Consider the following 13,351-nt stretch of genomic DNA (forward strand, 5'->3'; position numbering starts at 1 on the left):
TCCATATAAAACACTAAGATATAAAATACAAAACATCTAAACATCTGAGCTGTCAATCATGGAAGGTGTGGGGCTGCATGATGGTTTGCGGCCACTAAGTCTCATACTCATTATTATTGAATTTCTGTGGCTGAAGGAAACTCTTCAATGAAGACATCCAAAACTACACATAAACTGAAAATGTGCCGACATATCTGCGTATTGCTGTGTAAATTAATAAAACATTTTCTTAATGTTATAGTTATTGGTATTGCCAGCTGTTAACACATGAATAGGCTAAAGAATTCGTACTTTTTCAATGACATTGACTGTAAAAAATGTTTAAAAAAGAAATGGCAATGTGAAACGTGCGTGTTTGCTAACAATTAGATCGCATTTGAGGTATGTTCACGCAGAAATCCAGGAATTTCTAAAGCGTTCATAAACCTTTCCAGGAGGGAAAAGGACCGAGACGATTGATTTGTAGCGTAGTAAAAAAACTACATCTCCCAGGATTCTGCATTCTCCAACTGAAGCACGCTCGTCAGAATTGGCGGGTTGCAAAGGCTGCGTGCACCTTTTGTCTGACCGTCCACCCGGTTTATCTCTACAAAACACTGCAAAATCGTTGCTGCACTTTTAAAATATCTTCTTAGTTTAACACTCAGTTGGGTGTTGCAACGTTGTTTTATTAACCTACAGGTAAGTAGCGTTCTATGCTTATTATTTTTAAACTAATGTTTACTTAAGAGTGTGCTGCGCTTGCAATACCATATTCAAAGAATGCAACGCATGGCAATAAACTGATGACACTAGTTACATTCTTTTCATAAGGCAAATTAATATTTATAAGTCATGTACAAACTCTCCTGAACCTGAACATATTTTTATTGGATGTTTTAGAGATTTGTGTCTGTAGTTCATTTTCAGCTGTGATCCAGGTCAACATGGAGAACCAGGCGTGTATCGTTTGCCAGCCATTTGTGGTGCGTGTAGCCTGCTGGCCCTTAGCTAGGACGTTCTGGGTTTGTGGCTAACGGGGGGTTTCCAAACGGTGCATACCTTATACCAATTTAGTAGCTTATTGTAATGCAGCTGATTTATCTGAGGGTTGGCCATTACTGCTTCATTTTTTGCACGTTCTGTGTAGTCATTGAAATGTTGACCGTCGACAGTGTTGCAGGGCGAGAGATGTTCACGCAGCTCGCTAGACTGGTTCAGCCCCGCTCCGCTTGCGAGAGAAAACATGCGCTTTCCGTTGCGTTTGTTAACAGAGTTCTGAATTTAGCATGTATAAACGATGCATAAAAGACTGCAGTTGAATGTGGATTCGCTTAGACAGTGTAAGATACGGATCCATGTACCGAGTCGAATGTTCTGGCTGCTAACGTGTTCGCGGCCACTCGCCCCGGAAGCGAAATGACTTTGGTGCTTGGAAATCAGGGGGACTCGACACAGCTTAGAGACACAACACTTCTGCCTTTCTGTTATGTGTGGGTACTTATCACGAAAAGTTAAAGCCATCTCGGGTTGAGTTCAGAAAAAAACGGTATAATGTGGTTTTTTCATATACATTTTTCTTATTTCTAAATGTATTTTTTTGGTGTGACTGATTATAAACGACTGAAAACCAAGAATAATGTGAATTGTTTTTTTCCATATGCAGTAGTACATGTTAGACTTGGTGAATGAGCTGAGGTGCTGATTTGATGTTTTTGCCTTAAACATACAGATTCGTGTTTAAGTAAGTGACACATTACTGAAGTATGAGCAGGTCTTGGCCCTGAAATAATGCACATGAGCTCAATTTTCAGAAAACCTTGTCTCAAATTATTTGTGACCTTTCAGCTGTTCATTTGCGTTCTGTCGACGAACAGGGCAGTCCTGTAGTAAAAGGATAAAATGCATAGCTGTTCTTGTTTTAGAAGTTCCTGCCAGCATTTTTGTGCAGTGATGTGTGCGTGTGGGAGGTGAGCCAGTAGTCAGACTGAGACTCCAGTCTGAATTTGCTCTAGTAGAAGGTTGTTTTGATTTTCAGAGGTTAATGATGAGAATGGAACATGTTACTTACAGCTCACTATATCACTGACTTGGACTAAAGATCACTGCCCTGAACAGTTTTTTTTGTCTTCTTTGAAACAGATGCACATTCAGTCTAAGGTTAGAGCCAGGCATTAAATCTTCTAGGTCACTAAAGAAAGGAGTTTTCTAAATCTTTCTAAAATTCACAGGCCAAGCTCAAGTAACACAAATGTGTTTAAAGGGAGTTTATGTTGCTGGAACCTAAAAAAAGGTCAGAATTGGGAAGGGCTTGGTCATGTGGAATTAGAAAAAGATGGCGTTTGCTGCCATTTTAATGGACAATTTAGCCATTCCAGACAAAATGTCTGGATGTTGTGATCGGTATTGTGATAATTGCTATTAAGAGTGATTATGCATTTACAAATGGGTCACTACACATCCTGTTAAAGTATCTTGTAATTTGCCATGCTGTGTGAACACCTGTATTTTGACAACACTCATTCTGTCACTGTAAGCAAAACAGTAAAATTCATTGTGGCTGAATGAAATGCGTTATATGTTTCATCTTGGTTAACTGACTGCAGCAGTTAACCAATTAGATGTGTGATAAATTGTGCAGTGCAGTTATGCATGAATCATTTTTACATTTGGTTCATTTCTGTTCTCAGCTGCTGCTCTGATTTTGTCACTGAAATTCCACCATGCTCAGCTGCTGTGATCTTGAATGTAGGGGAAATTTACAGATGCTTGCAGTTAGTCTGCGAATTCATATCATGTTTGTCCCCATCATCGTCTTTGTTCATAATGGTTCTGGTCTTAGTGCATTTACAGGGAATTCACACTTGACAACCTTTATTCCTGCATTGGACACTGGTAGCATTAGAGCTGATGGTAATCACTGTTTTAGGGTCAATTGCGTGATGCTTAAATTTTCTGTTTGAGTGCACAGTTCTTCAGTTAAAATGTTTGTCTCTCATATATATATCGAAATTAATTGAAATTCTTGAATTCATGTTTTTATTTTCTGCCCTGTTCGGCATAATTTTCAAAGTGTTTTGAACATAAACAACACATTTCTTATATTAATTTCAACCATATACGATATACAAACAAACTGTCAGATAATGTCCATTTTATGAAGTATTCATTTGACCACTATGACCAATTTGGGACTTTTATGGTGAATACAATTCAAAGACTGAAAGTTGAGTCATATACCTATTTGTCCAGAAACGTTGAAACCAACAAGCAGGTTTGTAATTTTTATTATTATTATTTTATACCCTTTTTATCAGCTGGTATGTAGTTGCCACATTTGGAAATCATGTGGTGTGAGTGCAAAAATATAATGGAAATCAAGTTATTTCTACAAACAACTTTTGATTATAAATTTCATAATTGCGTTTTGTGGGAAGCTAGCTTATTTTGTTTAGGTGGCCAATTCTGTGCCTGTAAATGGACTGAACACCACTGAAAATATGTGGTGCAACCATTGCTAATTGTTTTCCATGATATATGTAGATTGGTAGTTTTTGTGGTTTTGTAGGCAATTGATTTATGTACATAAAGTGCTTTAGTGATCTGCAGACTCCACTGAACTTAGTCAGTTACTCATGTTACTTATATTACTCATAATGCAATAAGTTACTTATTGCAATTTCCCCCAGGGGATTAATAAAGTATTTCTGATTCTGATCATCAGTGCGTAGGCAAAGCGAACATGAAATATGAGATGATTCCAGACAAATTGGTGGTTGTCAGGGGCACGTTTTAAAGATAAACCACATTTTGTATTTTCCTTTCTTGAAAAATATGGTCTAATATATGATTTTCAGAAGGTCTGCAAAGTGATTCATTTAGCATTGATTCAATTAAAAATGTCATTTTATATTCAGAAGTGACTGTTTCGATGCCCACGTTAAAAGTAAATGACTAACTTAGTTGACATCAAGTGTAATAACGATTATCAATGATTGTATGACGCAAAAGATTTACTATTAATATAATAGATTCTTTCAAGAAACATCCTAATACAAATTATAAAACCACAATAGCATTTGCTCATTCCAAATTTGTCAAATGGCCCATATCTCCTAAAGTGAAGGAGACTCATTTCAAAATAATAAATAAGATCCTGTAGCCATGTTTCTTAGAATATTTACATTTGATGTTGATTCATGTGCCTTTTGTAAGTCAGAAGATGAATCCCTGGAACATTAGTTTTTTCATGTCGGTATACAAAAAGTTTTTGCATGGACATTAGAAACTGGATTAATTTCAAACTTAACATTCATTTTTTTGATGATACCACTTTATTTTATGCGGAAAACTTGCGTTTGGATTTCTCTGATGCCATAAATGTAGTCGAACTAAAAAAAAAAAATACCACATTCACTGCAGTAAGTGGAGGTGTAATAGGCCTCCTTCCTCTACTTTATGAATGAATTTAAATAATCTTATTCTTCATTGAGTAGATTAAAAAACTCAATGCTAGAATCATCTCGCACCACATCACTAGAAACATATTGTTTTGATCTCATTATATGGCTTAGCTTCTCTGTTCTGTGTATGTACTGTATGTATGTGTATATGCATATATGTGTATTATTTTGGGGATTTTTTTGCTGTCAACGTGTCATTATTTTTGCCAGCACAAGTTCATTTAAAATTACATTGATTCAGCAGGGCCCATGCTAACTTTTAATTTGCACGGGTTCCATCATTTTCCGGTAGATTTTATTGGTGAAATTCATTTGTTCTTTTGGCACTGTATTCTAGCAGTTCCCGTACGTAGTTAACGTGTGTTGCAGCTTTACGTGCATGCCACCTTCACACAGGTGAATTGGTAAACTTTGAGTGCAAGTGAAGTTTTCGTAGAATCAATAGAATCTGTGCGTAATGGGCCAGCAACGTCACGCTACTCGAAGTTCAGTAGCCAAGACTGGGCAAAGTTCAGAAACATCTGGAGATAACACCACATGCCCCAGTTTCACACGTACATTCCCAATACCCATAAGCACCATCAAGTTGTGATGTTATGAGGCATGGCTTAAACACTATTATGATGATATAACAATTAAATAATTGTATGGTTATCAATTGTTTGTTAATTTAAATTTATAAATTATTTAGTTTAAATGTTCTATGCAAAGCCATGGATATGCGCTGCACTTATGTTTATAGTTGTTTGAGACTAATTTTTAAAAGTTTACAACATTTTTATTCATGACAATTCTATGAAGTGTTTGGTTTAAATGTATTTTTGTAGGGAATTTATTTACTGACTACTGTTTACACTCAAAGTAATGCCAATACTTTTTTTCTAAGCTAATTATTATTGGGTTCATGCAAAAAAAAAAAAGTTAACCATGTTGAGGAAATATTTTAAAATAAATTGGTCACACCATATGACGTTTTGAAAGGCCATGGACCCTTTGCTCAAAAACTTTTCAAGCATTACATCACATATGATAGGAGGGAGTCAAGTCACAGGACACTTTTATTTCAGAAATGAAAGGGACATATCTGAATACCACAGCAAGTAATGGGTGAGAGAGGGCCTATCTTTTAGGCTATGTTTGGAATGTGTCTGCCTTCTTGGAAGAAATTGATTGCTTCAATATCTCTTGTGGATCAAAAGGTATCAACACAATGTTCAAAACGTTTGTTGTCACAGGTAGCTGAATATGGAATTGACCAGTGAAGGGAGGGTTGAGGTGATTGATGTCTGGGGAAACAGCTGCCATATAGCCACAGACATCAACAACTGACACCCAGAAAAACCACCAGTTTCACACAGCACTTTTGCATCCCAAATTTAGTGAAACTGTGACTGTTTCCCCATGACAATTCTGGTCTTCTTTGATGTGCACATGACCACCTTCACATTAGTAAAAACTTGCCCTTGATCCAATATGGCCATTTTCAAAATGGCAGACATGTTCCAAGCATAGCCTAAAAGATAGGCCACCTCCTCACCCATTACTTGCTGGGGTACTCTGTTCAATTTCAGAAAAGAAAGTGACATCAGTGTCCTTTGACTGTTGACTCACCCTGTAGAAACTCATTTATGGTATTTTTGATGAAGCAGAATGATCTGTAAATCTATTTTCCTTTTTTTATTGATGTGCTTGTTAAGTTAGACTTTAATAAGAATGTGAACTGCCTTCTCCGTGATTGGTCGTGTCATACTTTTCTTGTAATGTCATTTGAAAACTTTTTCCTGTTGTAGGCTACAAGAATCCCTTCTTCTGTGTTTTTAATTCAGTGTTACACAGTTCACATTTGAGTGTAATAATACAGTTTCTGTGCATCATTCCAATTGAGCCATTTTACTGACATTTTGCTTAAAATGTTTAATGGTTAACAGCTAAATCCCATTAGTTCAGTGGGTTGTACTGTAGTAGCTGTGCTGGTGTTAGCATTTCATTCAATACATACAATTCATACTTGTAGTAAAGGTGAAGCTTTTTGCTCTTTCAAATGACATTTTTATCCTGCATTGTTATTCTTTCCCTGATATCACTTGATTCATCAACCCTGACCCCCTCCCCACCCCCAATCCACACTTTTGCTCTGTTCAGCTCTTTTGACGTTGACAAGGAACCGGAAGGTTCCGCAGACTCTGCCCTGACGAATATGAGCCGGCCCACAGACACCACTAGTGATGCTCCCAGTGTTCCCGCAGGTGTCTCGCCTCTTTCTACTATGCTAACCTTCAATTCACTGTCTTTGTTTGCCATGTGTTTTGTGGGGTGGGTGGAGATTTGACTTTAAAGTGGCAGTCGCTGGTACTGCGTCTGTATTGATAAGTGCTAACAGTTTTTAGTCCGACAGAGGAGCAGCCACAGTTCTGGCTGTGTCTAAAATGTTAGCGTCTGTGTCTCTATTAAAGTGGTTTATAGATGGGACATAAATGTTTGTGGCACATCTGTTAAACTGGTATTGTTGTTCTGGTTGCCTCTTGCAGCAATAGCTTTCATACGTGTGTTGCTTAGTTTGGAAGGACCAAGGCCTGAATGCTCCCCCTCGTCCCATTTTTATTCCTGGTTGTACATTTAAAGTGTGGCCATAGTCCACATAGCCATGTTGTCTCCGTGGCTTCTGTTGGCTGTTCGTCTTTCCCCCAATCCCCTCTCATCTGTGTCTCATCTCCTCCATGTCGCCATCGTGAGGTGGGACTCCAGCAGGCTATTTTTGGGCCTAAAGAAGTTAGTCACTGATTGGTGGTGATGAATGGGCCGTATTGCCTGTTTTTAGTTCATGCTCCAGGCTATAACAAATTTAGGCTAAGGATGCAGAAGAGAGACGTTCCTGTGATTTTGCAGTGTTCATCACTGTTAGATGACCATTCCAAATTCATGCTTAAATATAGAATTTATGGGGCGCGTGTGTGTGTTACAGAAAATCGAAACTAATACAGTAACTTAATGTTTTGTTTGATCATTTAACTATTGTAGTGGCATGATTATCTTAACTCCTTTCAGATGTAAAGAGGAAAAGCATCATGCAGTCTACATAGTTTTTCCTTTGTGAAAATATGGTTAGAATTTAGTTTTTGCTGAATTTGCGGTTTGGGAATGGGTGGGGGGCTATTTCCCTTTGTTTCTGGAATAAATCCACAAGGGGACTTTTACAAGTGATGGTAAATGCTTATCATCTTGGAAAGGAACATTGGGTGTGAGGGGTGGGGGTGTTGCCACACCATGGATCGTCCTTCGAGCAAAAATAGATGTGATATTCTTATCCTTTACTACTAGACATTTTGATATACGATTTACTGCTCAGTAATGCTGTATGTCCTGTTTTGAAGGCGTGGCATGTTCTCAATGATTACATGATCCAACATGTAGAGAAAAGGATTAGAAAAGTCTGGTGTTTGCCAATGTGAAGTATCTAATAACAGGCATTGAAATTGTACTGTTATTACTCCTTTTACTGGGCCTAAATAAATTTGTGTTTTTTCGGAGTGCTGATTACATATGTTTTCAGTATTGTATCTGCCAGTTCTGGAAGAAGTCAAGATGATCTGGTGAACAGACGTTTAGATGTATGTGGATTAGAGCATATATCATCCCTTTTTTGCAACCATGTAGTCTGATCTGCCTGTCTGGATTGCTCTAAATTGAGTCTGGATAGATGAGGTGGATTTGCAGATTAACCCTGAATTTTTGCTTTAATATTGCAAATGAGTGGGATGTGAAGGGTATCTGTTGGTTCCTGAAGATTGGTTGACTTAAATTCTGCACACCTGAAATCAAATTCTGTTTAATGAACTGTGTAATGATCAAATTAAAGCTTTTCACTTGTAAGCCATCAGAGATGTTTCATCAGCACATGTTTGATCTTTTCTTCCTACACTGCCAGTCTAACCATTTGTTGAAACACTTCAGAATAAACTTGTTGACCATTTCAAAATCGTTATTCCCTCTAGCGCCCCCGCAGGCAGACGTCAAGCTGGCGACCACCGGTGGAAAGAAACAGACAAAGAAGAAGGTGGAGGAAGTAGTGGAAGAAGAGGAAGAAGAATATGTGGTCGAGAAAGTTCTGGATCGCCGTGTGGTCAAGGGCCGGGTGGAGTACCTACTCAAATGGAAGGGTTTTTCAAAGTGAGTGTGCTGCACGCATGCAAATAAAACGGTGTTTTGCAGGTGTTGCTGCTTTCCTGTGACCAGGATCCGAATGTTCCTCTAACTAATCCTTCACATACCATAATATCTCAGAAAACCTTTGGTTAAAAAAAAAAAGCTGGCAGCATGGTCTGAAAAGTACTTTACAAGCTCAGCTGCGAGATGACTAAACGTTTAAGGGTTTTTCTTTTTCGCAATAATTTTTTGGCCAATAATTCTGCTGGAACATCTTGTGTAGTGTGACATGGTACAAATGTACATGTCCACTGGGATCAGGCAGGTATAAAGTCTTGACTGACTTTGGTATTAGTGATTTTACAGCTTGTGAATCCTGCTTGTATTGAAAAATCAATGTAATCAGTGTACAATGGTATTTCTCAGACCATTTTGATCAGTAGAAAAACAAGTATAATACACTGAGCTCCCAAACATGATCTTGGATGTCTGGAACCCCTCCTGGTATTCACGACCCCTGCAATGACCCACATAGTTTTTATTTAAAGACAGTTATTCCTGCAATGCATTTTAACGGCTCCCTCTAGAACAACAGATTTATGACCATTTCAATGTCCTTATCAGCGAAGACAACACATGGGAACCTGAAGACAACCTTGACTGTCCAGACCTGATAGCGGAGTACCTGCAGTCTCAAAAGAAGGCCAGCGAGGGGGAGAAAAAGGAGACGGCTGGCAAGAGGAAAGCCGGCGAGTCTGACAACGAAGCGGGTAGTGAAGACAGTCGGCCTAAGAAGAGGAAAGATGAGGTGAGACGTGCCCTGGGCTCAGACTCGGGGTTGAAAAGATAAAATGAGTAAAGCTTTAGTTGGTCTGATAGTGATTTGTGAAAACGGCCTCATCAACTGCAGCTGTATCAGATGAGAATCAGATAAGAACCATCAACACTTGTTCATAACGGTGATCTTGGCTTAAGAACAGAGATGCTTCAGCTAAAGGTTATAGTGCCTACACTGAGGCTCAAGATGGCAGCCAGCATTTGAACTGCAACCTGAAGGTTGAAGATGTTCTTCCCCTCGAATTTCCTGCAGCAGGAGAAGCCCAGGGGTTTCGCCCGGGGATTGGACCCTGAGCGCATCATTGGAGCCACAGATTCAAGTGGAGAACTAATGTTTCTCATGAAGTGGTGAGTGTAACGAATTCGTTTTTGTACGCTTGTTTAGTCCAGACTGCACCTCCAAATACACATGGCTGGTCGGGTTGTTTTAAACACTCCCTACATCCAAGTCTTTGTGCCAGACCTGAGGCGCGGGGGCAGACTGTATCTTGGCCAGTTCCTGAAGACCTTCAGTGAGGCCACAGTTTGTTCAGTTCCAGTTATGAAACACCTAAGCACTACTGAAGGTCCAAGGCTTGTATTGTAAGATATTAAGTCTGTATTTCAGTCGAGCTGGTTATGATGGTCATAGTGTTGGAAAAAACAACACACCAAAACAAATAACCCACTTGCACCGCTTTGCTGTTTGTCGATTTTTTCTGAAAGAGCTTTTAAGGTGACTGAAATTGAAAGATGATGACCGTAAATTAAGGTTGAGCAGTAAGCAGCTATTGCAGGCATGTGATATCCAGGTACAGTAGTGTACACCAAGCCAGAAAACAGAAACCCGAACCCAGCGTGATTGTGAAAGTTCAAATACGCATTGCTCAGTCGGCTTATTGCTCAGTGGGCCCCATGATTTATGTAGCATGTGTACAACAAAGCAATTCTGTGCCTATGCATAAATTGTCTTTGCAATCTCACATGCTGAGGTGGTGTAAGCCCTCCTGCAGGCCTTAGCGTGGACGGGCGGAAATATTCTTTGAAGAGGTGGTGTAAAACTATTGCTCTGGAATCCATGAAGGATTCCTGTCTTTTGTGAAAGACGGATGTGATTTAGTTTCATGTTACAGAGAATTATTTCATGTTTAGTTGGATATGTGGAGTCCTTGAAGTTTGCTAGGCACACTGGAAAGCACTAAAATACTGAAAGGCCTAATATAATAAACTGTACATGTTGGTGCTGTCAATTCCTGATTTATGCTTTAGCAATTGAATGATGGATAGGGATTCTTCTACATGCAAAATTGTTTTTTTGGAAAATGATCTGTCTTGATCTCTCTCCTAACACACACACACACACACACACACACACACACACACACACACACACACACACACACACACACACACACACACACTCTTTAGGGTGTAATTTTTTTAATTTAAAAGATTTTGTAAAGTACACAGATTTGACTCATTTTCTATATGGCAAATTGGCCCTTACCCTCACGTACCCTGTCTGCTGTTGCTCTGCAGGAAGAATTCAGATGAAGCAGATCTTGTGCCAGCAAAGGAAGCCAACGTGAAATGCCCACAGGTCGTCATTTCCTTTTATGAGGAGCGTCTCACGTGGCACTCATACCCCACCGAGGAAGAGGAGAAGAAAGACGATAAGAACTAACCCATAGACGGAGGTGGGGTTGCCAGTCAGTGGATGGGTGAGGAAGACTGGGTGATATTAGCAGTTAGAAGGAGAAACACACAAACAGAGCAGCAGAAACGTGTTTGCTCTTTTTAACTCTCTTGCCATAATCCATGGACACTTGATATTGTGTAAAATCACGAGAATTCAGAATTGGATGTCATCTGGAGAACGCAGAGGTGGAAAATCCTTCGGGGAACAAAGTGAATGTTTTTTTTCTTTATACTAACCACAGAATTCCTTCTCCATTTAAAAGATCCTTTCATTATCTTTTTTTTTTTTTTTAAGGGATATGGGAAAAGTAGTCTGCAAAGCTGCTAGATTATTCTAGACCAGTGCTTGCTTCTTCAGAGTGGCTTGTCTCGCAGGTTTGTTCTGGGTTTAAAAGTCAGTGTTTTACCTTGATATTGTACACATTTACTGTAAGAATGCAAGGGCCATTATTCCTTAATGTCCATATATATATATATATATATATATAAATATATAATATATTTTTCCCAGTGCTGTCTAATATATGTTCATTTGTATTGGGCTTTTAAATATGGGCTCCCACTCGGTACTAGAGTAAATGTGCAGTGTTTATCATCTTCCAAGGGTTGCAGTCCTTACAACCAAGGACATAATCTCTGTGTGGCAGTTCCAGAATGTTCTGGGATGTCTATCAAATGGCTGTGGTTGATGGTCAATGCAATGGGAAGGAAGTATTCTGTGGTGCGAGACAGCGCGATACAGGTGCCATCAATGAGAGAGTGTGAAGCCCTGACACAATACACACACCCCCATGACATCACAGATGCAGTACTGAGGTCTGCTGCTTTTTAGGGTTTTGTTTGAGAAGCGGTATTTTATTTACTGTTCTATTTATCATTTTAAACTCGATAGGTATTGGGGTTGCCTTTGCATTTGCCTCCTTTCTTTGTGCAGATCGGGTGTGATTTTACCTGTGATTTTTAGGTTCAAAATAATGTAAGGAACATCCTAAACATTCTCATTTTGGGGGCAATGAATGAAATTTGGGTGCAGTGTAAGATCTTCAGCCTTATGTAACTGTTTTCAGAGTTACTCCTGACTGGGAACTCTTTTCAGCTGCATTTCATAGAAGGCAAATCACAGGGGGGATTTAACCATTACATTTTTAGCTAATTTTTTCCCCTACAATTTAGTAAAAATAAAAAACATCAAATGGGTTGTAAGTCAGCTTTGAAAACTACTTTTCCCCAAAAACTCTGGTAATGTGATTATTTTTGTTTAAAGGGCAACAAAGTGATTTTTCATGTGGCATTTTACTTTTGACATGGTGGATCCAGTGAGTGGTTTCATATCAGGATACCAGTGTTGTATCAAAATGCTGCATTTCACTGGAAGAAAACGGTTGTTGTCCTTAGTAACTGAACGGAATCCATCACACACAGACACAAGTTCTGAATAGCTGCTTCAAGGCTTATCTGTTAAGTGATGACATCATCTAGTTCTGGAAAACGTGAATCAGCCTCGTCAAACCTGGGTCTTGCCTCGGAATCCAACAGGACATTGGCGTCATGTCCTCCTTAGCTAGACTACCATATGCAGGTGTATCTCGATAAATTAGGGTATCATCAAAAAGTTAATTATTTCAGTAATTCAATACAAAAAATGAAACCCATATATAGATTCATGACCGAGTGATCTATTTCAAGTGTTTTTTTCTGTTAATGTTGATGATTGATAATTATCAACATTAACAGAAATAAACACTTGAAATGGATCACTCGAATATATATATGAATCTATATAATATATGGGTTTCACTTTTGGTATTGAATTACTGAAATAATTAACTTTTTGATGATCTAATTTATTGAGATGCACCTGTAAATCCCAGGTTGGTGAGTTAAGTTGGTTTTTGGTTTAGTGACCATCACCCATTCAAAACGTATTGTGTTTTAGTGGTGCTCTGTCTTTATTTTGCCTGCTTTCACAGACTTTTGTGCTTACCTGCAGTACATGTTCTATGTTACTGTTATTGTAATCGCTCTCTTTCCTGTGCTTTCTGTGTGAAGCCTGTCTGTTGTCTTCGTTTTTGAAAGTATCTTTTTTTTAAATAAATCTTTTTATTAAGTGTTGCTTGTTATTTTAATTAAATTCCATTTGCAAAGTATATTTACTCTGCAGTTTCTAGATTATTCAGCCTGATTTGATTTTGATTAAAGCATTTATGAAAGCTCAGTGGAGAAAGGAAGACAATAAATACTTTAATTTAAAC

At 38.6% G+C, this 13,351-nt stretch overlaps 1 protein-coding gene across 1 annotated transcript; it reads left to right on the plus strand.

Moving 5' to 3' along the window:
• The first annotated feature begins 503 nt into the window (after positions 1-503).
• Positions 504-13,211, plus strand: cbx1a (chromobox homolog 1a (HP1 beta homolog Drosophila)). Its single transcript, XM_076996921.1, has 6 exons — positions 504-681; positions 6,585-6,688; positions 8,435-8,609; positions 9,210-9,393; positions 9,676-9,770; positions 10,941-13,211. The coding sequence occupies exons 2-6, from the start codon at positions 6,640-6,642 to the stop codon at positions 11,083-11,085; spliced, it is 648 nt and encodes a 215-aa protein (XP_076853036.1). The 5' UTR covers positions 504-681; positions 6,585-6,639; the 3' UTR covers positions 11,086-13,211.
• The last annotated feature ends 140 nt before the right edge of the window (positions 13,212-13,351 follow it).

Source organism: Brachyhypopomus gauderio, chromosome 2 (genome assembly GCF_052324685.1).
Source record: "Brachyhypopomus gauderio isolate BG-103 chromosome 2, BGAUD_0.2, whole genome shotgun sequence".
NCBI classification, from domain to species: domain Eukaryota; kingdom Metazoa; phylum Chordata; class Actinopteri; order Gymnotiformes; family Hypopomidae; genus Brachyhypopomus; species Brachyhypopomus gauderio.

What these genes read in the sequence shown, in the direction of transcription:
- cbx1a (XM_076996921.1), top strand. Translation starts at nt 6,640, where the DNA reads ATGAGCCGGCCCACAGACACCACTAGTGATGCTCCCAGTGTTCCCGCA. An exon ending in AAATGGAAGGGTTTTTCAAA is followed by an intron (nt 8,610 to 9,209) that starts GTGAGTGTGCTG and finishes TGTCCTTATCAG; the next exon opens with CGAAGACAACACATGGGAAC. An exon ending in CTAAGAAGAGGAAAGATGAG is followed by an intron (nt 9,394 to 9,675) that starts GTGAGACGTGCC and finishes AATTTCCTGCAG; the next exon opens with CAGGAGAAGCCCAGGGGTTT.